Consider the following 25,991-nt stretch of genomic DNA (forward strand, 5'->3'; position numbering starts at 1 on the left):
AGCTCGCCATCCTGCTCTCAGATACCCCGCCACCTATTATTGACTAGTGTTGCGGAACTAATGCGTACGTACCTCACCGCGAGACTGCGTGCCGGCCACGCCTGGCGCCCTCGCTGCACAGCTTGGACTGTCACCATGACGGCGTCCCAACTCCCAAGGGCAAAGATGGGATCAATCGGCGGCCTGCAAGGCCGCGTCGTGCGGGCGTGCTTCACCTCAGCTGCTACAGCGGAGCATGCACCATTGTCAGCGAAAGATCTCGGTCTGGGTGTGCTGCTTCTCGGTCGGCGGGGCAAGGGGAGGCACGTGGGGAAGTTGGTCGCAAAGGGTCGCAAGACAGGTGCGGATGTGGGGTCTCGGTGGGATGTGGGTGGCGTCTCGTCCACGGGTCTCGCGCAGGCTCACACTCTTGCACAGGCAGTGTTCTAGGGCGCGATGTGGAGACATGGCGGCTAGGCCATGGAAAAGAACATCAGAACTGTCACACGGCATGTAGGGGCGTCCTAGGGCATCTCCCCAGCCACCAGGAGGGCTCTGGACAGGCCCGAATCAGAAGCAGCCATTCGTATGACACCATTCAGCAAGCTTTCGGGTTCACATGCTCAGTCCTGGTGAGCGCGACTTTGTTAACCAATCAACCACTGCATGTCCGGCGCGGAACGCTTTGAGCCCCAATCCAAAGGCGCAACGTATGTTAAGGAACAATAATGGCGTGTTAATGTGTCTAGGCTGAGTCGGGATGTAGGGAATTCGCGCGGTCGCGGCACTGAGTCCGACCGGTTGCAAGGTTTTTCGAAATTTTGAATTGTCGCAAATTAAAGGCTAATAAGACAAACCCACAAGTGCATTGCGTAGCAAACTTTCGACAAAAACGGAAGCTAAATCCAGAACCTCACGAAAACGCTGGCTTCCATATTTGTTCGCAATGGGCACCGCCTGTAAATGATTTTCTTTCCCCGCACTTATAACGGGCACGCCAGGGAACTGCGGAAAACTGTTGAAGACGGGCTTCGGTCTGCACGAGTTCGCGGCTCACAAATCGCGCTATTAAGGAAGTATGGCAAACCAATGAAATCGCGCTCCTGTGGCGAGCTCGCTAAACGGGGGCGACTTTGGCGGTCTGTGTAACACGGCCTACCCGATGCCATCGAGCCCGGTTCTCCTCGGCGGCTACTCGCGATAGTACTGCATGTGACCCAGGGTCGGTTTCAAAGGTCCATTTCGACCATATACCCTGGCAGCATAACAATAAGACTGCCGTCTTGCAGGGGAATCCTGGGCTTTCCCGCTGCCCAGGAGAATCCTGGGCGTTCCCGACGCCGCTGTAGCACCCCGGGAATATTAAGGGACCTGCTGTGCGGCCGCACGCCACGCCTGTGCTGCATGCGCCGTGCCGTTTCGCACCAAGGCCCGGTAGTCCTTGAGCATGGCCAGGCAAACAAATGAACAGTTGCGTCGTCTTGTGTTCGCAAACTTGTATACTTAGGCGAGTGAGTAAGGCGCGACCCCGGCGCGCCCCGGCGCGAGGTTGCCATCAGACCGTCCATGTGAACCTTGCTATCATCAATGGACGATTGCGTGTGATTGGAGCTCTCACACTTTCGGGGACACCTGATGGCCCTGATGGCGTCAATCCGTCGATATTTGGTTTTTGACTTGTGAAGTTACAGCCACGACCGGTTCGCGAGTAAGGTCTAATTATTTCTGGGCAAGCACCGGATACTGAATATACACACAACAACAGCGTAAGACATGTGATTCAAGGTCAAGGGGATGTTTATGCCCTTTTCGAGGCGTCCAAGGCTGAACATTACTTGGCGCTAGCCTTATCATACGTACGAAGATGCGGTAGTTACGAGAATGGCTTTGAAATAGCAGCGCCTTCACCATGCTCGGCCGGGCGTCTAAGCCGCGATTCCAGCAACTACACCTATTTTGCCTAATCGCTGTATCTCTAGGACAATGTGTATGTGACCGTGACGTCGATGCGGGCACTTTGACCTTTGCCGTGGAGGACCGCCGCTTCGCGGCATACTTTCGTGCAGCCACATTTCAGGAGGCAGTAGCAACATGCAGCACGACGGCACTGCTGGGGATTGGCGTGGCTGGCGCTCTTGTTCCTGTGTCGATGCTTGGCCATGTTGCTAGCTTGCTCAAGGCAGAGCAGCCACAAACGGCGCAGGTAGGCGCATGTCGCGATGCTGTTGCGTAGATTGATCGTGAAACGGAAATGCTCTCTCCCACTTCGCTCCTGGCAGGCGCTGTGGGTGGCCCCGGCGGAGGCAGCGGCGGGTGCCAGCGGACAACTCCAGTGGGCCGTGTGGACGTGGGACGAGTGAGTTAGCAGCTGTCACAAGCACGCAGACCGTGTCAGAGTCTCATTGCGACGCTGTCATTCTGCACACGCTGGCATGTGTCTTACAGCCTGAACCTTGATGATTTTACAGGTACCGGGTCTGCCGCGCCGCCAAGCTATTGCCCACCGGCAGCAGTAGCAGTGGCGGCAGCAGTGGCGATGGCGGCAGTAGCAGTGGCGGCAGCGGTGCCGGGCCGGACCTTGCGCTGGTGACAACGGACCGGCCCTGCAGCTGGCGCCTGGCGTACGTGTGCGCGGAGGAGCAGGCGGTGGTGCTGGCGGCGGGGCTGTCGGTGAGCGAGGATGGTGGCCCAAGCACCCAAAGCGACTGGGGTTGTGTTGGCAAGACACAAGCTATGCGCCTGTGGAAGGGGCTACTGACGCTGCCCTTCTCTCCCTTACCTCCCTCCTGGCCAGTCCTCGTCTGCCTGGTACCGCCGCCACTTTGCGCCTGGGGCCGCGGCGCCGCTGCTGCCAAGCCCCTACGCCGCCGCCTCTGCTGCTGCTGGGCTTGCTGGCGCTAGCAGCAGCAGTGAGGGCAGCAGCAGCCTAGCCGGGCTGGCGCTGTACCGGAGCAGCTTCGTGGCGGGCGGGCCGCTGGGGGAGGTTTACTGGCCGGACTATGTATCCTACAACGGCGGGTCGCCGCGTGTAGTGGCTCCGTTTCCCCTGACGGCGGAGGTGGAGGACGGCGCAGACCGCTTCTGGCGGCTGGGGCCCGTCGTGAGCGCGATGTACAGGTGGGCACATGGTGTGCGTGTGTTGCTCTGTGACGCCTGGCAGCTGGTGCATTACTGTTTTGCGCCATTGCCGTACTGCCACACTCGTCTGCAGGGGCGGCAGCCGGCGGCTGACGGCGCTGCGGCTGGTGCGCGAGGGGGAGGCGGCGGATGTGTGGGCGGCGTACCAGGGGCAGAGCTCCGGTGCGGGCCTGCCGCCGCCGCTCGGCGATGAGTTCGTGCTGGGGGACCGCGTGCCGGACTATGACTCTGGTAAGTGCGTGGACTCAAGGCGTTTCTTTGGATGGGTGGAGGGCGTGAGTAACCTTCGCCGCGCGGGCCTGCCTCTCATGTGTAGGCCCCGGCTACGAGACGTACAACGTGGGGCCCTACAACGACTACATTGTGGCGGTGGAGGTGCGCATGTGTGTTTGGTGTGTTTGTGGTGTGCTTGGTGCATGAGCGTGTGTGTATGTGTGCACGCGTGTTTGCCCTTTACCCTTGACCACTGACCTTTTCCTGCCTCACTCCCTTCCCTGTCCATCATCGCACATGTACCCATTTCCCTCCTCCCTGCCTTGTCTCCTCCGCCCCAGGGCTGCTTCCGCGCGAGCGAGGTGGAGGGCCTGACGCTGCTCAGCCGCAGCGGCCGCCGCCTGCAGCTGGGCCGGGGCGGCTGCAGCAACTGGTTCAGGGAGGACGCGCCGCCCGGCGGCTACCTGGCGGGAGCCTGGTCCAGCTTCCTCAACGCCTCAGCCTGGGACCGGTACCTGTCCGAAACGTTGAACCAAGGTCACCTGCAGAATCAGGATTTGCCGTGGCTGCAACAGGTACGACAGCGGGCGACTGTGGCTAGCTGCGGGTTTGTCGTGTCACACATACCTGCGTGGGTGCAATACCCGTCGCTTTCATGCGGGGGCTCCAGTGCTTGCTTGTCCACATAGGATAACGGCGCGCAAGTGGTAGCTTTGTTTCCCTCGTGTTGACATTCTCATTCATCCCGCCGCACACGTGCCGCAGCTGTCTTTTATTTGGGTGGCCCCCGCCGGCTCGCTGCCGCCCGCGTCTGTGTTGCGCCGCCCACCGGTCTTGGACCCAGGGGCGCAACCGCCACCGGCGTGCGCCTTGGCCTTGCCGATGTCGGGCAGGTGAGTCCCGGAGGGTGGGGTGGGGGTTGAAAGTGCCAGCGGGGGGTGGGGTGGGGGTTGTAAGTGCCAGCGAGGGGTGGGGTGGGGGTTGCAAGTACCAGGCCAAACTAAACCAAGACAAAGTAAGACGAGTGGAGCACAGGCAGAGGCGTTAGTCGCAAGCGGGGGAGGCTGGAAGCTCGGGTAAACACGCACTCAACACACTGCTGGTAGCCAATGGAGGAATGCCACGCCGGGGGATACGCTGGCGTCGGTGCAGGGCCCGGACACCGTAGCGTGCTGGAGCAACTGGCCGCACCCAATCCCGTGCGTCACGCATGCGCACGCATACACACACACAGACACACACACACACACACACACACACACACACACACACACACACACACACACACACACACACACACACACACACACACACACACAGGGTGTTCGGCACCTCCTTCGACGGCTGCATCGAGTTGTACCGCAGCAGCCGCACGTGCAGCTCAAACACATGTGAGTCTGTCGTACGTGGGACCGCACATATGTTTGCGGCGGACCGGCAGAGGCGGCCTGCACATGCATATCGTACTCGGTCTGCATCCTGCGTACAATGCTTCTACCTACAGGTTGGCTACGGCATTCTCAGGGAATTGCCACGTTGTCGCTTGCATGCATGGGCCAGTCATCATGCCGCATGCCGTCAACATACACCCCACGTCATGTAATGTGGCCTCCCCATCCGCAGGTTGCAACCGTGACACGCAGGCTGAGGCCCTTGGAGTGATCAGTGGATCAACGCCCTCCGGGCGCTGCGCCGTCAGCGTGGCTGCATGCCAGGTGCGTGTGTGTTGGGTGATGGTGGAGTGTGGGGGCATCTGTGCCACCACGCCCGGTGTGTGGGTCGGGCGGGCGGGCGCCCCGGTACGGCATGAGTCCCAACATGCGCGGGCACAAGAAGGGCCGCACTGGCGACCGTGCTCATCACTCAGTCTGTGAGCTAGGACGCCCAGGCCCACTCGCGCAGCGCAAGAGCTTGCTGCACTTGCGTACAGTAACCGTACGGCAACCCAACTGTTTGCAGCTGCCTTGTGTGTTACTGCGTCACTGCTGTTTGCTACGTAATAACCCTTCTTGACCTGTGTGGCGGTTTGGTACACCGCAGACCGAGTGCGCGCCTTCCTCCGGCCTGTGCGGCGCAATCCCCGAGGCTAGCGCGCTCCACTTCCTGACAGACGCGCCGCGCGGCCAGCAGCTTCAATCTTTCAACGGCTCGCTGCCACCGCTGGCCTCCTACTATGTCAACCGGGAAGACGTTATGACGTACGCCGACGCCGTACAGTACTGCGCGAGCAGTTCGTACATGGGCGCGGACTGGGAGGTGGTCAAGGTGCAGGTGCGTGGCTGGGTGAAACGGACCGGCATGCGGCAGAGGACACGGGTTGCTAAGACGGTATACGTGAATGACGAGCATGACCTCCCCAATACTCATTTGACTTCCGTGCTCGCCGTTCATCGCCCACACCTGCTGCTGACCCAACATACAGGACGTATTCAATTGGGCTGCCAGCGCCTGGACTCGAAGGGGCGCGCACGTGGCCGTTTCGGCCCTGGGTGAGTGGCGCAATACCGTTGGTTCAGTGCTATAACTAGGTGTTCTTTTGCGCCGTAGTCTTGCCCTCTGTACAAGTTGCTGCATTCACACTTCGAGCCTGGCCACCCTCAACTCCTGTGCGTTCCCAGGCTACATCTGGGTAGCCCCGTCGCCCCTGCTGGCGGCTGCTGGCTCAGCGGCACAGCAGCCCTCGGCATCCAGCTGCATGCGGGTTGCGTTCGGCCTGCCCGATGGCCTGGACTCGCCGTCGTCAACCGACAGCCACACTGTGGCGGTGGGAGACTGTGAGGCGCAGGCGGCGGTGGTGTGCCGGGCCGTGGCCAAGCCACTCAGTGCCTCTGCCGCCGCTGCGGCTGCGGCTGCGGCTGCTGTGCATACGGCAGAGGCTGCAGCAGCAGATGCCGACACGAGCACCACCGGCGGCCTTGAGAGTGTGGACGTGAGCAGCACGTACCCGCCGGCGTCCGCAGTGCTGGGCGGCGGCAGCAGCTTGGGGGACCGGGGGCTGATCAGCCCTGCAGCGGCAGCGGCGGTGTGGGTGCCGGGACCGCACATGTTTGTTGTGAGCATCAAGGGATTTGGTGGTGGGCCCTACATCAGCATCGACAATGACGGCATGACAGCGACTGAGAACTCGGTTTTAAAAAAACGGGATTGCAGCTCTGGCATTGGTAGCATCCGTGGTAGCACTAGCGGCAGCAGCCCTGCGGCGCAACCCAGCAGCAGCACAGGTGCAATCGCAGGCCAGCGGGCAACTGCGGTCGTGACTATGCTGCAGCCCATCACAGCCTTCTCGGTCAGTGTTGCCGTGCAGCTCACGAACGAGACCGACAGTGTGGCAGTGCTGTCTGCTGTGCGGCTGAGGCTGGGCACTGGCGGCAGCTGGCAGAGCATGGGGCTGGTCAGCAGCGGCGGCTGGGAGACGTTCCAGCTGGCCCCCGGGGAGGTGGTGGTGGCGGTGAGTGGCTGCACGGGCGGGTTCGTGGAGCGGCTGGTGTTCCACACCAACACCGGTCGGCGCTGGACGCATGCGCTACTGGGGGCTGCTGCGGCGTGCAGTGTGCCGTTCCTGGACTCGGCCCCGCAGCAGCCCGCGGCGGGCGGTGGTGGTGGTGGCGGCGGCGGCTACCTGGTGGGAATGCAGGTGAGGGCGGGATGAGTGCCTGCTGGGCCTGCCAGATTGCGCACGTTTGGATGTGTCGTCGACGTAACCGCCGCCCTTCTTGTCGTTGCCGCTTTCTTGGTCCAGGGCTCATTTGGCCAGTACATAAGCTCTCTGCAACTTACGTGGGGCGTACCAATGGGCAGCACCTCTGGCGGCGGCGACTCTGCCAGCATGACCGCTCCGCCGAGCCCCAGGCCAGCGCCGCCACCAGCACCTCCTGTGGGGGCCGCCGGCAGCGACAACACGGGATCCCCGGCCGCCAACATGGCAGCAGCCGGAGCCACCGGCAACAGCACGGTTGGCACACTTGCCGACCCAGGTACCGGAGCCTCTAAGAACTCTTCAGCGGCGGGGGCGGCTAGTGCGGGTGCTGGCGGCGACGGAGGCAACGGCTGCGGCGTGCCCGTTGCTGCCATTGCCGGGGCCGCGGCAGGCGCTGCTGCTGTCGCCTTGGCGGCTGCAGTGGCGGTAGTGCTGCTGCTGCGCCGGAGGCAGCGCATGCAGCAGCAGCAGGATAGGGGCCACAGCGGTGACTGGAATGCGAATCCTGCAGCAGCGGCGGCGGCGAAAGAGGGGACCGGCGGACGCGTGGACCCTGCGGCCGCTAATTTTGCGGCGGCCGCCGCTCGTGGTGGTCCAGGTGGCCATAAGCAGCAGCAGCAGCAGCAAGCGGCAAGCAAGGCGCTTTCCGTCGTGAGGGTCTTCACAGTAGCAAGCAGCACCACGAGCGATGACGCCAGCCAGCGGAGCAGCATCAACAACTCAACTTGCTCCGCACCCCGGACGCACTACAAGTTTGGCAAGCTCTCTGAGCCCGCGAACCTGCACGCTGCCGGGGGCGCCGTCATCCGCCCCGCAGAGGTGGGGCTCACGCTCCGGCCGCACCCTGCCCTGCCGCTGTCGCGTGCGTTTCACTTCCAGCGCACGCTCTCGCCCTCAGCCCCTTCCTCGGTGCGCGGGGTCGGCACCTCGGGCCCGTGCACAGCAGGCGGCTGCACAGACAGCCTGTCGACAGCGCTTAGCCAGAGGCTGGTCCGGTGCAACCTTGCAGGAGGCTCGGATGCGCCCGACTCCGCCTTTTTCGGCACCCTGGTCAGCACCAGCACGAGCGGCAGCCACGCATTGACAACAACCATGCCGCCGGCTGCGCCGCCGTCTCAGCAGCGGGCCACTGAGGCGATGACCACAGGCACAGCAGGCGCGGGGGCGGCGGCGGACACAGGCACAGCAGGCGCGGGGGCGGCGGCGGACACAACGGCGGCGGACACAGCCGCCGCCGCCGTCGCCGCCGCCCCCGCTCAGTGTATGGTGATGGGTGTGGTGTGTGACCCTCCCCGCGGTGGCGGTGGCGGCGCCAGTGGTGGTGGCGGCGGCGGCACCAGTGGCGGTGGCGGCGGCGGCGCCAGTGGTGGTGGCGGGGGCGGCGCCAGTGCTGGTGGCGGCGGCGGCGCCAGTGGTGGTGGCGGGGGCGGGGTCAGTGCTGGTGGCGGGGGCGCTCGTGCAGCTGTTACGGCGGGGGCGGCGGCCGTTGCAGGCGAGGCGCCGCCTCTGACTGCTGCAGCGCTGGGGCAGGTGCCCCTTTGGAGAGCGGATAAGGCCCGCGGCGGTGTACCGACGACGACGGCGGTAGCGGCGGCGGCGATGCACCACCGCCCCAGTGACCTGGAGTCGCGCCTTAGCGCCTACATCCTGAGGTGAGTGAGAATAGCCCGCGTGACAGGCGCGAGCTGACTGCAGGCGAGTGCGCTGCGAGCTACGGCGGGTTACCGTGCGCACGCCCGCCCGGCCATGTGCGGACGTACACGGGCGGCCAACGGGCAAGGTTCACACAGCAAGAACGTGTACATGCTTTGATGCTGGTGTGGGGCGATGCACAGGGTCGACGGCGACCTGTGGGCCCAAGAGCCCACCGCCCATCCAGCAGGTGCGTGCATGCTTTTGAAGGAGCGTGTTAGCATGGGGCCAAGCATGCGTGACGCAGTCAGGATTTGCGTGCATGCGTGTGGTGGGAAAGCTCAGCAAGCGTGACGTGCGCATGGTTGTTAACAAAGCGCAAAGCTTGTAGGCAGCGAGAGAGCAGGCATGTTCGCTTCTTTTGCGGTACGGTAGTGTCCTGCCTGTGAGCTGCACACGTGTGTCCTTGCCTGCACAGGCAATGCGCCCCCTAAACGCATTGAGACACGTCGGTGCCCGCCGCCGCCGCCTGCCGCCGCTGCCACCCGGGTCGCGGCCGAGCTCCCCAGCCCGCCGGTCGCGGGCGTCCGAGTCACAGGCACCGTTGCAGAGGAGGCCGAGACCGGACAGAAGGCTGAGGGGCCAGGCGAGGCTGCTGCTGCTGCTACCGGGTCAGGGCCGGCAAGTGCCTTCAGCTCGGGGCCTGCCAACGCCGAGCAGCGGGATGAGATACGCACGGCCATTAGCCACATGCAGGTGGGTGGGCGCATGCCGGCAGCTGCCACGCACGCTTATGTGACACGCGCATGGACATCTGGGTCAGTCCAGAGCCAGGATCGTGCCTTTGAGTTTGAGGCACTGCCACCATTCACAGACCACCTGTATGTTGACTGAACCTCTTGACAGGCCGAGCTGGCGGGTCGCCAGGGCGGCTGCTGGCAGGGCTTGCACATCCAAGGGGTGCTGGGGCGCGGCGCGTTCGGCGTTGTGTACCTGGGTGAGTGCCTGCATGCCGGTTCGCAGTGCATGGGCCAGATCGTTGCCGCGCACGTTGCTACAGGCATGGCCGATGCTTCCCTGATGGCCAAGGGGTGAAGCAAAAAGCCATCCACGTGCTAGGCACGCATGTGACACACACACACACACACACACACACACACACACACAAACACATGTGCACATGTACCCGTGCCCGCAACGGCTGCTGTAGGCACGTGGCGCAACCTGCGCGTGGCCATCAAGACACTGGTGGTGCATGACGCACTGGCGGGCGGCAAGGTGGGTGGGCAGCCTGGCTCATGTCCTCACAGGAGCCCAGACTTGCCGTTGTTGTGTTCAGTCTCACCCCGCCTCAACCCACCCCCACAGGCCCGGCAGCGGCACCGCGCCATCATCGAGGCCGCCATCTCCAAGTCCCTGCAGGTGCGTGGGCGCGCTGTTGGTGCTGTATGTGACGTGCGTGGGCTGAGGCAATTACCATCCCGTCCGCCCTCTCACGCGCACGTGCAGCACCCCAACGTGGTCACCACCTACGAGGCGGAGGTGGTGCCGCTGGCGGTGATGCCTGCGGCAGCGGCTGCCGCCGGTGCTGTGGTCCACACAACAACACAAGGAAAGCCGATGGAGGGGCCGGTGGCGGCAGTGGCAGCTGCCGGTGACGACTATTGTGATGTGTACAAGCTTCTCATCATCCAGGTGAGTAAAAATGAGTGAACAGCTGCATATTGCTTGACGCTTGAAGCCTTCATCGCTGCTGCCTGCTGTCCATTGAGTACTGCCTGCTGCGATCCCGGTTCCCTGCCTACGCCTATTGTTCATGCAAGGGGCGAGTTGCTCACAACTCACAACTCACAACTCACAACGTTCTGTTCCGTCACAGGCGCATTGCAATGTGGGGTCCCTTTCAGCGGCGTTAGGTGAGGGACCTGAGGGACCTGAAGCAATGAGGCTCCATCATTTGCAATACACTAGATGCCTTTGCCCATTGACTTCCCGTGAACATACCGTACCGTTTTTGTGTTTCCATGATTGTCCCTTCCTACAGACGCGGGCGTGTTTGGCAGCATTGCGGACGGCGGCACGGGCCTGCTGTGTGGGCTGACGCTTGCGCTGGACGTCGCCTGCGGCATGAGGCACATCCACAGCCGCAACATCATCCACGGCGACCTCAGCGCCGGGGTGAGTTTCGGTGATTCCGTTCCGGCAGCAAAGTTTTCCATCCATTCACACCCTCATGCTTGCTCCAACTTTGGTGGGGTACCTGCCTACAAAGCAGTTGGTTGGGAGGGTCCGCTACTCTCGTAAGCTTTCTTGCCAACATGCCACAGAACGTACTGTTATCAAGCTTCCGCGGTTCAAATTTGGAGTACCACACGGAGCTACCCGCTGGTGCATCCGCTACTTCTCCCACGGCCGAGGTGCCTGTCGGGGATGTGCCAGCGGTGGCAGAGAGTGACGTGCAGCTGCTGCGGCCGCTGGCGGGGCTGTGGCGGCCGCCGGTGACAGCCAAGGTGTCGGACTTTGGGCTCAGGTGAGGACATGTGCGGTTATATGGGTGCTTCCATGTCTGTCCATGGCAAACCGTCAGTTTTCACCTTTATACTCTCTCCGTCACGAGTGAAATCCCAACCGACACCTCCTCCCCTCCCTACACACACAGTCTCCCCATGGGCGAGAACCAGACACACGCCTCGAATTGCTTCCAGGTGCGCCACAGGGCTAGTAGAAGGTGGAGTGGGATGCATGGAGGCTGTTACGGTACCCTATTCGCCCCGCGCCCCATCAGCACCCTCCTAACAGATGTGCTCACACAGGGCACGCCCGGCTACGCGGCGCCCGAGGTGCTCAGCCGCGGCCGCCTGTCCCTGGCGGCGGACGTGTGGTCATTTGGTGTGCTGCTGCTGGAGCTGTGCCACGGCATGCGGTTCAAACGCATCATCGCGCAGTGTGCGACAGCGGGAGGGATGCCGCCGCATCACCCCGCGGGCGATGGCGGCCCTGGTGGTTCTGGTGTCGCGGGCGCCGCGGCGGCTTACGGTGCTGACGTGGCCACTGCGCCCTGGTGGGCGTCAGCGGTGCCTGCCACCTGCCCGCCGCAGCTTACGGAGCTGGTGTGGGCGTGCCTCAGACTCAGCCCCCCGGCGCGGCCCTCCTTTGACCAGGTGCGTGCACGCTGCGGTTGCAGAGCGCTCTGTGCTGTGCTAGCCGTGTTGATAGCAGTTGCCCGCCGGGCGAGCGTTCGTCGCAATGCGACACTTTGGTAGCAATACCATACGCAGCCAGATGACAAGTATAGGTCTACCTGCCTCCAAGGGTGCTTCAGCCATTGATGCGTGCATGGCTCCGTCCGCCGTCCATGCCCTCAGCGCAAGTATGTCCGCCCACCTTTTCATACCGCAGATCACTGCAAGCCTGGTGGCGCTTCTGCTTGCTGCGAACGGCGCCATCCAGCCACACAGCAGTGGTCATGAGTAGCGCTTGACGGCTGCGGCTGCGAGTGAGCGCTTCTGCAGGGCAGGTGTGCTGCCGATGCAGCACCGGCCGCTGCGGCTACGAAGTATGCATGACCGGGCCCAATCTCATGTCAGCGCCCATCAGTAAGCATGACGCATACGTAGAGACACACGCACACACAAGTGCTCGGCACCTGCCCACTCTCGGGAGCAGCCTTCCTCGCATAATTGTTTGTCATGCCGGCGTGCCATTGAGGAAAATGGAGATGAGATGTTACCTGCTGTTTGTGGGTTTTGAGGGAGCATTTCCCTTTTCCTTGTCACCGCGCGCTGTGCGTGTGTGAAGGTCGCCGTGGCATAGCGTTGGCAAGCTTCTTCATTCCTGCAGGCCACGAAGCTTGTTGCTCATGAGCTGCGGCGTAAGTATGGGTTTTCTTCAGGACTGCAATGGCGGGCGATACCGTGTGGCGCTGGAGGACCGTATTGCGCTCGCTCGGCAGTCGATGTGTGGCGATGAGACTGTAGTATGAACGCTGTTACACTTGAGCAATCACGAGCACAAACAATCATGGGGTCGACATCATCATAGCATGCGGAGTGATTGGAGGTCTCTCCCCTAGTGCGCACGGCGATAAACTCTGGACCTCATGGCCTGAAGGAAAGGTGCAGGAGCATTCGTTCACGGGCTCAAAGGAGCACTGGAGCACACGCAACTTGCATAAGGAGTAACATGCAATCATACAGACGCGGTGAGCACAGGAGGGCTGTGCATGGTTGGTATGGATGGCACAGTACGGTATGCCGTCTATCAAATGGCACGCAATGTATTGAACTTGATGATACTGTATGTGCATTGGTGCACAACAGGCAGCATGAACAGAAATTCTTTCATTGCACATGGTATTGGCAGGAAGTTCCTACGCTCCATTCCTGATGCGGACGCCCTGTCGCCCGCACCGTGAGGAGGCAGAGTGGTGTCCTGCAATGTTGGTGGCCTGCTGCTGTCTTCGTTGGCATTGCTGCCCCCCGGCGGCCTGCGCCGGGGCTAGCTTTGGCGGGCTGCTGCATGCTCCGAGCTGATTGCAGCAGGCGCAGCGCAGCACACGAGTGCAGCATGCTAGTCATGCATAGGATGGATGGCAACGTGACTGTACTTGCATGAAAGCTTGTCTGCAGTGTGCCGGGGCTCTTTCTTTATGGTTCCATTCTTGATCAACGCGGAAGGTTTGGGGTTCAAATGCTAGGTCGCTCAGTTTTGGGGGCAGGAGGTGACCAACATCGCGGTACGACCCCGTGGGTGTGACGTGATGTATGCGACAATGTATAATGTGAGAGTAGTAAATGTATGGTGTAAGAGTAGCAATTGAACGGGTAAATGGGCATATGCAAATAACGGCTGTCCAGCGGTCGGACGCCATGCGGCCATGTGACTGACTGCTTGCGGTTCTTGGCTCCTGCCACGTACGCGCGCCACGCGGTAGTGCTGTACTTGTGCGGTAGTGTCATCCATGCCTGAGAAGGAGAATTGAGGCCGGGCCTGTGTTAGGGCAAAGCAATGTGAGGGCCGGTTCCAGGCATGAGTAGGTAGGGCTGTGCATGCAAACGGAGATGGCGTCCTGGCGTCTGGTCTGCTCTGCTTGCAGCATCAGTTGATTGGGGCGGCCGGCAGATGTGAGGAACTGGCTGGCTAGGATGTGAGCAGTTAAGAGGCAGGGACCGTTGCCCATTCAATTTGACAGGTTTGACAGGTTGCACAGCACGGGGCAGCTTGATTGAAGGCTATTCCACTTTGAGCTGTCGCGCGTTCATGCAGCTGAGGTTTTGCGCAGCTGGGTGCTGGAGGTGTTGGAGGCGGAGGCAACCCCGCCCCGTTCACATGACATGCCGTTCAGTCTGAGGTCTGTCGATGAGGGGAGGCCGCTTCAGTGGCCGATAGCCCCCATGCGCCCCGCCACCGGCCCCAAGTGGGTGCATTGGTACGAACGCATAGGGCGAAGGCGGTCCCGTTGCTGGATTGTGGCCGCTCCGTGCGGGTAGGGCGCGGCGCCTGGACGAGTGGGGGCCCAATCAAGGGCTCAGAGACCAGGCAAGATGGAAGTACCGCAGACGCAGCAAGCGGATGCCTCTAAACCCAACAAGCAGAACTGGGCTTGCTCCAAAGCTGCGGTGCCACCGGCAATGACACACTACCCGGCTTGCTGAGCTTGACGTTCCCCAATGGATGGGGCCAACCAGATACTCAGACTGATGGTTTTGGTCTACGGACATCTTTACGCTTTGCCCAAGCCTCAAGGGACCCTGATGTGGGCTTCGCCGACAGTCCTACTACACCTTATGCGGCTTCTCAGCTTCTGGATGCGGTTCTCATAGACAGCGGATGGCGAGGGCCATCCCATCATACCGTGCGTGATCGCGCAAGGAGTTACTGTCACAACCGACTGGCTGTTGTAGTTCTGACAGCCTCGTGCTGGTCTGTTTCTGTGTTGCCTCAGGGTTGCCTGTTGGTATCTCCACTGGCAATGTACGGAGTACGGCAGGCTGCCCAACTGGCCGGCAGGCGGCAACAGCTGCATCTTGATTGACGCCAGCAGGGCATGCACCGGACGGGCTGACGCCCGGCCCCTTGACATGCGAAAGTGTAAACATGCAGCTGTGATGCAAAACCGTCACGCTACGGGCGGGTCAGCTCCTGACCAGCAGAGGCGCCGCGCTGTCCACGAGTCCATTGCGTGGAAGCCCCATGGCCGAAGAAGATGAACAAGTAGATAGTGCCCCCTTCATCAGTTACAGGCAAAGTCAGCACTTCGACACTACCCCACCTCCAACCCCACCTGCCCTATCAACAAACCCAGCCACCCTCCTCCACATCGCTAACTTGCATGGAATGTTATGACACACAGGCAACTGCACGTCCCAATTATGATTTTGTTTCGTTGTTCAAGATGGTCCTGCTTATATGAAGTGTTGCAAATGTGGCGCATTATCTCAATAACCATGCGGTACAATATTCGTCGATAACCTGCAAATTCTTGGCAATCTCGGTGAGGATTCCCATGTCGACTCAGAAACAATCCGGCATGCATCCCAGGAAAGGCAGCTAGCAGCAATCACACGAGTTCACACCGTGGTCGCATACGGACACCCAACCCTTCATGTGCTCGGATATCTGCGCGTCATTACCATCCAATTGCACACAAGGATACAAATGGTGTTAGCGTGTCAACGGTGGCCTGTGCATCTACCTGCAGCAATGCTGGTGTCAACAGTTTAGGCCGCCGACCTGATTATGTACTTCATACGACCACCACGACACCACCTGCCACCTGCTGCCCCTGCCCACTTGACCTGCTGCCCCTGCTGCCTTCAGTTGTGAAAGCGCATTCAGCCTACAGAACAGTGTGGAACATGCGGCAGCCAATCATCAGCCGCCCCACACACTACTCTTTTGCTCCTTGCTTGCAAATAAAGAAAAGTGGTGGTGCAAAGCCGCACAACGAATCGTGCTTATTGCTGCCCTTCTCCATAGGCTGCATTCGCCTGATCGCCATCCAGCAAGTCACATTGCCATCACGACTGAAGAGCACCTGCCAATGCTGGAAAGTGCGAGTCGATACCATACGCAACATCCTTAGATATTCAATGTGGTTGAGTTGGGTTGTACCGTATTCAGCAATCCACCCTACGTGATTCTAACAGCAGGCGGCGTGAAGTTCCGCTAGCACCGACACCAGCTGGCGGACGACCTGCGGGCAGATTGACAGAAACAGGCGAGTTGGCTTCACGGAGCATTTGAAATTGGCCAATCAAACCGCCTGTTGGGCAGCTGCACACGTCATGGTCTGGCCGCGGCAACGGTGCCGTACACACATGGCAAGCACCACTACAACCCCCCTACATTGGGTTTGGTTAAGTTTGGGCTGGCATCTACAATCCCCCCAACAGGTCAGTGCTCGCGCACCTGGTCAAAGGATGGCCGCACCAAGGGATTGAGGGAGAGGCACGCCCGCACCAGCGCCGCCAGTTGCGGCGGGCAGGTGGCAGGAAGCACCGCCCATGCCGGAGCGCTGCCGGTGGTACTGCCGCCATCAGCAGTGCCCGCATCGTCGCCCGGCCGCTCCTCACCACCACCGGCAACGCCAGCACCCGCCACGCCTCCGAATGCAGCCTGCTGCCGTGCGAGAATGTGTTTGAACCGCATGCCGTGGCACAGCTCCAGCAGCAGCACACCAAAGGACCACACGTCCGCCGCCAGGGACAGGCGGCCGCGGCTGAGCACCTCGGGCGCCGCATAGCCGGGCGTGCCCTGAGTGAGCACATGGTGTAACAGCACGTGTGATGCAAAGCACATGAGGGCAGAATGAGTCAAGGTTGCCACCCCAGCAGTGATGGGAAATGGGAAAGAACCAGTCAAATTCGCCTCCCCAGCTGCCACTAGCCCCGTGCCGCACCTGGAAGCGGTTTGAGGCGTGCGTCTGGTTCTCGCCCATGGGGAGACTGCGAGGGGGCAATGGAGAGTCAGTTGAGGTGAAGAAGGGTGAATGGCCCTGAAGGCCCAAAGTTTACCACGGACAAACATGAACACGCTCCATCATTCGTGCGCACGTTCTCACCTGAGCCCGAAGTCCGACACCTTGGCTGTCACCGGCGGCCGCCACAGCCCCGCCAGCGGCCGCAGCAGCTGCGCGTCACTCTCAGCCACCGCCGGTGCACCCGGATCCACAGCCCCACCCGCAATTGTGCTGCAGACACCGGCCCCACTCATGCTGCTCTGGGCAGACGGCAGCATTTCGCTAGCCTGGGCTTCCACTCGCCCCCATCCGAAGCCAGCGACGCTCGAGAGCAGGACGTTCTGCAGCAACGACAAGGGACCGCGTGAGCACGCACTTTGCAAACACCTGGCACGAGCATGCAGCCAGTACACGTGTAATTTAAGTCCTCACCCCGGCGCTGAGGTCGCCGTGGATGATGTTGCGGCTGTGGATGTGCCTCATGCCGCACGCGATGTCCAGCGCAAGCGTCAGCCCACACAGCAGGCCCACGCCGCCGTCCGCAATGCTGCCAAACACGCCCGCATCTGCAGCATGACGCAATTGTAACTCAATCATGCGTGGCACGCACAATGACAACCGTAAGAGTGCATCAAGGACAGAAGCGCACACAACGCAGTTGCCAAAACCGGAAGCTTACCCAAGGCTGTTGTCAGTGGGCCCACATTGCAGTACTCCTGTGATTGAAACACCGTGGAGATTGTGAGCCATGGTTGTGCGCGCGGAACAAAGCTTGAACTCGCTGTTCAGTCACACCTACATGCACCCCAACAACGGCGCAGCTATGAACATGACCTACCTGAATGATCAGCAGCTTGTACACATCATTATCATCGCCTGTCGGTACTGTCGGCCCCTCGACTGGCTTTCCTTGTGTTGTTGTGTGAACCACAGCACCGGCAGCGGCTGCCGAAGGCATCACCGCCAGCGGCACCACCTCCGCCTCGTAGGTGGTGACCACGTTGGGGTGCTGCACGTGCGCGTGAGAGGGCGGGCGGGATGTTGATTGCCTCAGCCCACGCACGTCACATGCACCCAGGCCAGCACCAACAGCTCGCGTACACACGCACCTGCAGGGACTTGGAGATGGCGGCCTCGATGATGGCGCGGTGCCGCTGCCGGGCCTGTGGGGGTGGGTTAACGCGGAGTGAGACTGAACACAACAACGGCAAGTCTGAACTCGTGTTCCTGACCCGAGCCAGGCTGCCCACCCACCTTGCCGCCCGCCAGTGCGTCGTGCACCACCAGTGTCTTGATGGCCACGCGCAGGTTGCGCCACGTGCCTGCAGCAGCCGTTGCGGGTACGGGTACATGTGCACTCGTGTGTGTGTGTGTGTGTGTGTGTGTGTGTGTGTGTGTGTGTGTGTGTGTGTGTGTGTGTGTGTGTGTGTGTGTGTGTGTGTGTGTCGTGTGTTAGGGATGCGGCACGGTACGATGCGGTTCTACGTGTGCGTGTGTGTCAAGCACATACTAGCCTAGCACGTGGACGGCTTTGTATTCCAACCCCTTCGTCATCAGGAAATAAAGCATCGCCCATGCTTGTGGCAACGTGCACGGCGACGATCTGGCCCATGCATTGCGAACCGGCATGCAGGCGGGCACACTCACCCAGGTACACAACGCCGAATCCGCCGCGCCCCAGCACCCCTTGGATGAGGAGCCCCTGCCAGCAGCCGCCCTGGCGACCCGCCAGCTCGGCCTGCAAGCATAGGGTTCGGGGTGAGATTGGAAGCATGGCCGCAGCATGGCGAGCCGCAGTACTAATAACGCGCGCAGGACTGCATGCACTTAAACGGTGTGTGAGCAAGAAACATGCGGCACACCCACGTGCTGTCACGTGCTGTCACGCCCACCCACCTTCACTGCCTCGGAAATCGCCGCTTGAACGGCCGCACGGTCGTCCTCCTCTCCGTCGCGGTTCCGAGGCTGCGTGCCGTCAGCAGCCAGACCCGCGGCTTGTGGCGAAGGCGGCCTCGGACGGACTCCCACATCGGCTGCACATACATGCCACACCATTGCAGAAACGGCGGCAAACAGGGGTTGCGTGAGGCGCACATCTTGTGAAGCGCGTGGGCGGTGGGGCAGCAAGCAGTGGCAGATGGCAGTTCCAGCACGCACGCACGCATGCACGCATGCACCTGCTGCTCCGGCTGTAGCCTCGGCGTTGCCTGACGCTGCGCGGTCCAGATGCCGGGGCTGGCGTTCGTCCACCCTGTTGCAGGTGGAGCATCAGGTGCCGCAGCAACAACGTTAATGACCCATTGCACTGCTGCAGGTGGGTGGGGTTGTGTGCCCGGGCCCAATGAACAAGTCCCACCACAAGCCCACCCAGCCACGTGTGGTAGGGACGCGCAACCCATCCGCGCTGCCCGCCTCTCACTGGTTGGGCTCTCTGCAACACGTGTGTGTGGGCAGTATCACTGTCATGCGCGGCTGCCGCTCACCTCATGATGTAGGCGCTGAGGCGCGACTCCAGCTCACTGGGGAGGTGGTGCATCGCGGTCGCCGCTGCCTGGGGTGGTGCCGCCGCTGCGGTTGACAGGCCCGCCGCTGGGCTCCCCGCAGCCATCCCACCCGAGCTCGTAGCAGCAGCCGTCGCTCCAAGCCAGTACGGCGCCTGCTGCCGTGCAGGCCCCTGACAATGCTGACTAGATACGCCTGCTACTATCGCCGTGGGCCATGCAGCTAGCGTAGATGGCTGCACCACCTCTGTCCTGCTGGAAGTGCGCGGTTCGCGCTCCTGCCCAGCTGCCGGGCCGCCTCCGCGTGCGTGAGCCTCTGCAACCGACGGCGCTGCTGGGGCCGAGCTCCCGCCGCGTCCTGGCAGCAGTGCTGCTGCCGTGGGCGCCGCTGCTGGCCCACAGCTCCCGCCGTGCAGGCCGGAACTGTCGCCGCCTGTAGCAATGCCGCCCGGATGGGCCGCTGGCAGTGGGCCGCCGAGCCGAGAGCTCTGGCTGTTTGCGGCCGGGTTCGAGTCGGGGCCGCCACTGGCTGATGAGTAGGGAGCGGTGTCACCAGGCCGGGGTGATGTAGCTGCTGCAGACGACAGCGTGCGAGCATGCACGGAGTGCGAGCATGACGACAGCGGAAGCGTGGGCTGGGTGCTGAGCATCAAGCGGACCGACGAAAGGCGCACGGCGACGGCCTTGCCCCTTGCCTGCTGGCAAGCAAGAGGCGCAGGGCCTTTTGCGCAGACGGGAACGCAAGGCAGCAGTGTCTGGCTTGGCAGCCTGCTGCTGCCGTCACTTCCATCACCGACGGCGCCTGCAATGCTTCCATCCTGTGCTGCTGGCGGCGCCTTGCCTGGCCCCAAGTCCTGCTGCCCCCGCCGTCGCCGGCGCACCACCACCACCACCGCAAGGGCTGCCGCCGCCACCACAGCTGCAACACCTGCCGTCGCTGCACCCGCCGCCACTGCAGCAACTGGGACACCTCCGCTGCTGCCGGCATTGCTAGGGGGCATGCTGCTGCTGGCGCCTCCGGTCCCAACGTTATCTTTCACGAGACCACTAGGGCTGCTGCTTGTACCAGCGCCTGGGGCGCCAGCGCCTTGACTGGGGAGCACTGCTGACGGCCGCTGTGGGCGTGTCCCATCCACAGGGGGCACCCCGTCAGGCAACACAGCTGCCGTCGGCCCTAGGGCCCCGCTGACAGCCTGCGATGGTGAGCCCCACACCAGCTGCAGTGACCCGATGTAGTAGCCAACCGAGCCCTGAGGATGCGGGGTTGCGGGCGGGAAGGTCCATTTGAGGCATTTGGGCATGGTCCGCTTGAAGGCTAGATGCACCCGTCAAGGGAAGAGAACCCACGGGATGTGAATAGTGCCACAGGCGTTTGTCCTCCCTACCCGAACCTTTCCCATCATTGTTGCCAACCCCGCTTAGCGCGCTAGCTACGCACCTGCATTCCCACCAGGTAGCCTCCACCACTGCCCGCCGCGGGCTGCTGCGGGGCTGAGTCCAGGAAAGGCACACTGCACGCCGCCGCCGCCCCCAGCAGCGCATGCGTCCAGCGCCGACCGGTGTTGGTGTGGAAAACCAGCCGCTCCACGAACCCGCCCATGCAGCCACTCACCGCCACCACCACCTCCCCGGGGGCCAGCTGGAACGTCTCCCAGCCGCCGCTGCTGACCAGGCCCATGCTCTGCCAGCTGCCGCCAGTGCCCAGCCTCAGCCGCACCGCTGACAGCACTGCCACACTGTCGGTCTCGTTCGTGAGCTGCACTGCAACACTGACCGAGATGGCTGTGACGGGCTGCTGCAAAGCCACGACCGCAGTTGCCCGCTGGCCTGCGATTGCACCTGTGCTGCTGCTACTGCTGTTGCTACTGACTATGCTCCCTATGGCGGCATTGCAATAACTCGGTTTGTCTGCACTTCCGTTGAGGTACGGTCCGCTGCCGAGCCGCCTGTTGCTGACGGTCAGTGTGTGTGGCCCCGGCACCCACACCGCCACTGCCGCTGCAGGGCTGATCAGCCCCCGGTCCCCCAAGCTGCTGCCGCCGCCCAGCACTGCGGACGCCGGCGGGTACGTGCTGCCCACGTCCACACCCTCAAGGCCGCTGGTGGTGCTCGTGTCGGCATCCGCCACTGCGGCCTCTGCCGCCTGCACAGCCGCTGCAGCGGCAGCTGCAGCCGCAGCAGAGGCACTGAGTGGGTTGGCCACAGCCCGGCACACCACCGCCGCCTGCGCCTCGCAGTCTCCCACCGCCACAGTGTGGCTGTCTGTCGACGACGGCGAGTCCAGGCCATCGGGCAGGCCGAATGCAACCCGCATGCAGGAGGAGCCTGCAGTTCCTGAAGAGGATGGCGCGGGCGGCTGTGCGGTTGCGTTGGCCAGCAAGCGAGGCAAGGGGGCCGCCCACACGTAGCCTGTGACAGTATGCGCGCATGTGTGTTTAAGAGCAATAAAAAAACAGCTGCATGTGTGACTGTGTGTGTGCCGGCGGATGGCGGGGCCGCAAGCGTGGCTGAGTTACAGACATCACAGCAACACGTGAGGAACCCGCATGACCTATCATGCCGCGCTGCGCAGTTACGCACCAAGCAGAGATGCGAGCGCCTCGTGTGCGTCCCTCCGAGTCCAGGCGCTGGCGGCCCAATCCAATGCATCCTGCGGGAACCACGCGGGCATGGGTGTGAAATGAACGTAGCGAATACGGTGGGTTACGTCCGAAGGCAAACAAGCTGCCGTACACAGCCGACCCAGCCTTTATGTACTCTTTGCTACACCCTCGGCTGTTTGCTCGCCCGCTTTGGCCACGCACCTGCACCTCGACCAGCTTCCAGTCCGCGCCCATGTACGAACTGCTCGCGCAGTACTGTACGGCGTCGGCGTACGTCATGAGACTAATTCTGTACAGAATGAAGGACGCCATAGCAGCTGTGTCGGGCCCCAGTGCAGTGGAGTCCGCAGCAGTCACCACATGACCCGAGATTGAAGGCTGCGGCTGCAGCCGCGGCGGGGCGGCTGCTAGGAAGTGCAGGATGTTGGCCTCAGGGATGGTACCACAGATACCAGCACTCATGCAGGCCGTCTGCATGCAGGTTGTCCGCAAACGAAAGATGGGAGCACACGCTCGTAAGATGTTGTAGCGGCCGTAAATATGAATGCGACATTACAAGAAGGGACAGTCCGTACATATGCCTAGAGCCACACATGGGGGCATGTGTAACCTCACGTATGGCTGGGGTTACACGTACGCTTGAGTAATTGACAACTTACCAGGCACGCATCACGATTGGCTCCACACCGTGGATAGCCACCGGTGCCATGAATGTGCATGCGAACCGCTTGGTTGCAGCCTGTGGCCGTTGGGAGCGGGGAGGTAGCGGTGTTGTTGTGTGCCTTTGGGTTGCCTCACTAATGCGTCTGACAAACATGTGTTGATGGGCGGGGCACGCAGGATCGCAAGCATGGTTGAACTCACATGCGTTGGAGCTGCACATACGCTCCATCATGTGACACGCTGTGTAAGATACCAGATAGAACCTGAAGCGTCCGCAACACGTGAGGGCAGCGAGGGGCGGGTTCATCAGAATGGTCACTTCGATCATACATCCTCGCACGCAATCAAAATGTCAAATGTGCACAACAATTCTTGCACTCTAGCACTTCTAGAATTACTCAGCCGCAAGCTAATCCGTTGCCGACCCAATTGCTCTGCGCTCAGCAGTTGCAAGAATGCCCACTGCAACCACACACACGCGTACACACACACACACACACACACACACACACACACAAGCACCTGTCCGCCATGGGCGCCGCCCAGGAACACGCCGGCGGCTGGCTCCACGTGTCCAGCACGGGTGCACGTCGCACGACCGAGACCGGCGGCGGCGAGCCGGAGGGGGCCGCCCAGATGAAGGACAGCTGCAGGCGCAGATCAAAAACCGCACGGGCTATGGGATGAGGAATTCGACCGACGCCGCCTGTGGGCCCGGTTTCCTGGGGCCGCACCGTATGTCATATGGATCGTTCCTGCAAGCCTTTGTACAGGTCCTAGTGCTGTAGACACAGGCCTGACTTACCTGGTGCAGCCATGGCATTTCCCCGTTCGACAGTTGACCGAGGTTGCCGCGCAAGTAAACTACATCAATATAACGGTCCCAGGCTGAGGCGTTGAGGGCGCTGGACCAGGCTCCCGCCAGGTAGCCGCCGGGCGGCGCTTCCTCCCTGAACCAGTTGCTGCAGCCGCCCCGGCCCAGCTGCAGGCGGCGGCCGCTGCGGCTGACCAGCGTCAGGCCCTCCACCTCGCTCGCGCGGAAGCAGCCCTGGGCCGGACGAGGCAAGTCAGGGAGGAGGGAAGTCGGCGAGGGCGGGCAGTCGGGCTGCTGTACATGCATGGTCCCATGCAGTGAGTTGAAGACGGTCAAGGGCAAAGGGCAAAGGGCAAAGGAGACTCTGGAGACACATGCGCGTACGTTTTCCTTATGCTCTTTAACACACACACACACACACACACACACACACACACACAGACACACACACACACACACACACACAAGCACACACGCCCACCTCCACCGCCACAATGTAGTCGTTGTAGGGCCCCACGTTGTACGTCTCGTAACCGGGGCCTGGCGAGCCCAAGGGTGCCCCCGTCAGCGGCCGACCTGCGCGTGCACCAGCATGCGTGCGGGACATTGTCCACATCGAAGCTGCAAACTAAACAGCAGCGGGCAACAGCCAGTGCTCGAGATGTCTTGATGAGGCAGAGGTTCCCGTGCTTGGCGTCTCCCCCTACACATGCTCCACAAAGCAACAGAGCCACTACGCGCGCTAGCTACCGTATACCAGCCCTGCTGTCATCCGTTTACTCACCAAGGTCATAGTCCGGCACGCGGTCCCCCAGCACGAACTCATCGCCGAGCGGCGGCGGCAGGCCCGCACCGGAGCTCTGCCCCTGGTACGCCGCCCACACGTCCGCCGCCTCCCCCTCGCGCACCAGCCGCAGCGCCGTCAGCCGCCGGTTGCCGCCCCTGCATCAAGGTGCGTGTGTACACATAGCATATGACATCCTCTGTACTACCCGTCCATTATACTACCCGGCCAGCACAGGACGCATCCGGTAAATGCGCCGCCCCGCCCGGCCCTGTCTGCTTGCCACACCGGCACGCTGACGCAAGGTAAATAAGCCACCTGCCTGACAAGTGTATTGCAGGAAGGTCTACACGGAGTGTAGCCTATGCGCTCAGGAGCACTTTCAAGGTTGTTATTTACACACGCACGTCGCGTGCCCACCTGTACATCGCGCTCACGACGGGCCCCAGCCGCCAGAAGCGGTCCGCGCCGTCCTCCACCTCCGTCGTGACTGGGAAGGGCTCCACCAACGTCGGTAGCAGCATAGGATCAGTCACATCGGGAGCCCAGTTTAACTCCCCCAGCGGCCCGCCCGCCACGAAGCCGCTCCGGTACAGCGCCAGCCCGGCTTGGCTGCTGCTGCCCTCACTGCTGTTGCCAGCGCCAGCAGGCCCAGCAGCAGAGGCGGCGGCGTAGGGGCTGGGCAGCAGCGGCGCCGGGGCCCCGGGCGCAAAGTGGCGGCGGTACCAGGCAGAGGAGGACTGTGCAGGAGGGAAGGGAGAGAAGGGCAGAGTCAGCAGCCCCTGATACAGGCGCAATGCTTGTGTCTTCCCAACACAACTCCAGTCGCTTTTGGGCGCCACCCATCCTCGCTCACCGACAGCCCCGCCGCCAGCACCACCGCCTGCTCCTCCGCGCACACGTACGCCAGGCGCCAGCTGCAGGGCCGGTCCGTGGTCACCAGCGAGAGGTCCGGCCCCGCACCGCTGCCGCCATTGCTACTGCCGCCATCGCCACTGCTACCGCCACTGCTACTGCCGGTGGGCAGTAGCTTGGCGGCGCGGCAGACCCGGTACCTTTGCAAACATCAAGGTTGAGGCAGTTAGGTAGAATGGATACCGACTTGTTTAGAAAGACATAGGCGGCATGAGATCCTCGTGCGGTCTGGGTGCTCGAGACCAAAAAACTGACTCACTCGTCCCACGTCCACAGCGCCCACTGCTGCTGCTCTTCGCCACCAGTCGCGGAGTCCATCAGCGCCGACCGCAAGGCCTGTTGGATAGCGGTGCGTGCTTCGGAAGCGCGTTTGGGCTCGACGCTCTCAGCATGCCCTCATCCAAGTACTCGCTAGAGGCCTGTTTCTGTCTTCCATGCTTATTGAGTGGATAGCCCTTAAGAAATCATGCTGGAAACAACTTCACCTGCGCCGTCTGTGGCTGGTCTCGCGCAACCCCGGCCAGCACTTCACCGAGCTGCGACGCGGAAAGCAGTGCGCCCTGCGTGCTGTCTCCTTGAGACCACACTACACTATTACATGACGATACCGCTTCTATGAACGCTAACGGGCCTGTGTATGCTGCAAAGCGGCGACTCTGCAAAGTGAAGTGCAAGACCTCGCTTGACTGTGCCGCGGCCACGTGTGGCTGAACCTGAATCACAATTAACGCTATGGAACATAAATGCAGCAATAGCCGGGCTTCGTGGGCTTTCATAGTTTGAAAATGCTCACTCTCTACCTCGTTTGAGCCCTACATTTCCTTCATAGTAGTGTTCATGAAATGACATAGCTTGTGCTTGGGAAACAAGTGCACTCGAGTCGCGTCCGTTGTTGATAAAGCTTTCTCATTTCTGGGCCTGGCTCAGGCCTTCGTCAAATACAATGGACGTTGCGCATGGTTAGAGATCGCTTATTTACATTGAGTGTATGGAGTCTGAGTCTTAACTACATCTCCTGAGCTCGGCCAGGCCACTAAACCGCCGCGACCTGTGACGCACATGGGCCCTTAGGGCCAGCCCGCAGCCAGCCCA

At 61.9% G+C, this 25,991-nt stretch overlaps 3 protein-coding genes across 3 annotated transcripts; 1 reads left to right on the forward strand and 2 right to left on the reverse strand.

Moving 5' to 3' along the window:
• Nucleotides 1-31: 31 nt before the first annotated feature.
• Nucleotides 32-1,227, reverse strand: CHLRE_14g632626v5 (uncharacterized protein). The gene has a single exon (XM_043070436.1). The coding sequence runs from the start codon at nucleotides 445-447 to the stop codon at nucleotides 247-249; it is 201 nt and encodes a 66-aa protein (XP_042917109.1). The 5' UTR covers nucleotides 448-1,227; the 3' UTR covers nucleotides 32-246.
• Nucleotides 1,228-1,447: 220 nt separating this feature from the next.
• Nucleotides 1,448-14,439, forward strand: CHLRE_14g632650v5 (uncharacterized protein). The gene is made up of 26 exons (XM_043070437.1): nucleotides 1,448-2,182; nucleotides 2,259-2,335; nucleotides 2,448-2,649; nucleotides 2,774-3,096; nucleotides 3,191-3,348; nucleotides 3,434-3,492; nucleotides 3,672-3,905; nucleotides 4,096-4,223; nucleotides 4,651-4,721; nucleotides 4,954-5,045; nucleotides 5,371-5,601; nucleotides 5,753-5,819; nucleotides 5,949-6,964; nucleotides 7,070-8,679; nucleotides 8,863-8,909; nucleotides 9,138-9,415; nucleotides 9,566-9,656; nucleotides 9,870-9,937; nucleotides 10,028-10,081; nucleotides 10,169-10,354; nucleotides 10,539-10,575; nucleotides 10,704-10,837; nucleotides 10,987-11,189; nucleotides 11,319-11,364; nucleotides 11,473-11,820; nucleotides 12,059-14,439. Exons 1-26 carry the CDS (start codon nucleotides 2,129-2,131, stop codon nucleotides 12,131-12,133), a joined length of 5,889 nt encoding a protein of 1,962 aa, XP_042917110.1. The 5' UTR covers nucleotides 1,448-2,128; the 3' UTR covers nucleotides 12,134-14,439.
• A 444-nt stretch (nucleotides 14,440-14,883) lies between these two features.
• CHLRE_14g632700v5 (uncharacterized protein) lies at nucleotides 14,884-25,867 on the reverse strand. Its single transcript, XM_043070438.1, has 26 exons — nucleotides 25,385-25,867; nucleotides 25,159-25,235; nucleotides 24,841-25,039; nucleotides 24,405-24,724; nucleotides 23,985-24,142; nucleotides 23,682-23,776; nucleotides 23,192-23,434; nucleotides 22,909-23,033; nucleotides 22,588-22,649; nucleotides 22,383-22,462; nucleotides 21,925-22,194; nucleotides 21,701-21,770; nucleotides 20,559-21,529; nucleotides 19,103-20,370; nucleotides 18,797-18,870; nucleotides 18,516-18,652; nucleotides 18,267-18,357; nucleotides 17,874-17,941; nucleotides 17,729-17,782; nucleotides 17,458-17,628; nucleotides 17,299-17,335; nucleotides 17,052-17,185; nucleotides 16,722-16,960; nucleotides 16,560-16,605; nucleotides 16,070-16,414; nucleotides 14,884-15,854 (listed from the first exon to the last, which is right to left on the reverse strand). The coding sequence occupies exons 2-26, from the start codon at nucleotides 25,215-25,217 to the stop codon at nucleotides 15,801-15,803; spliced, it is 5,370 nt and encodes a 1,789-aa protein (XP_042917111.1). The 5' UTR covers nucleotides 25,218-25,235; nucleotides 25,385-25,867; the 3' UTR covers nucleotides 14,884-15,800.
• Between the last annotated feature and the right edge of the window lie 124 nt (nucleotides 25,868-25,991).

Source organism: Chlamydomonas reinhardtii, chromosome 14 (genome assembly GCF_000002595.2).
Source record: "Chlamydomonas reinhardtii strain CC-503 cw92 mt+ chromosome 14, whole genome shotgun sequence".
NCBI classification, from domain to species: Eukaryota; Viridiplantae; Chlorophyta; class Chlorophyceae; order Chlamydomonadales; family Chlamydomonadaceae; genus Chlamydomonas; species Chlamydomonas reinhardtii.

Bases quoted from the DNA above. Each gene is read 5' to 3' on its own strand.
- CHLRE_14g632626v5 (XM_043070436.1), bottom strand. From the start codon at position 447: ATGTCTCCACATCGCGCCCTAGAACACTGCCTGTGCAAGAGTGTGAGC.
- CHLRE_14g632650v5 (XM_043070437.1), top strand. From the start codon at position 2,129: ATGCTTGGCCATGTTGCTAGCTTGCTCAAGGCAGAGCAGCCACAAACG. The intron at 3,349-3,433 runs GTAAGTGCGTGG...TCTCATGTGTAG, and splicing joins CGTGCCGGACTATGACTCTG to GCCCCGGCTACGAGACGTAC. The intron at 9,657-9,869 runs GTGAGTGCCTGC...CGGCTGCTGTAG, and splicing joins GTTCGGCGTTGTGTACCTGG to GCACGTGGCGCAACCTGCGC.
- CHLRE_14g632700v5 (XM_043070438.1), bottom strand. From the start codon at position 25,217: ATGGACTCCGCGACTGGTGGCGAAGAGCAGCAGCAGTGGGCGCTGTGG. The intron at 20,371-20,558 runs GTGCGTAGCTAG...CCGCATCCTCAG, and splicing joins GCTACCTGGTGGGAATGCAG to GGCTCGGTTGGCTACTACAT. The intron at 17,942-18,266 runs GTGAGTGTGCCC...CGGCTGCTGCAG, and splicing joins ATTCGGCGTTGTGTACCTGG to GCACGTGGCGCAACCTGCGC.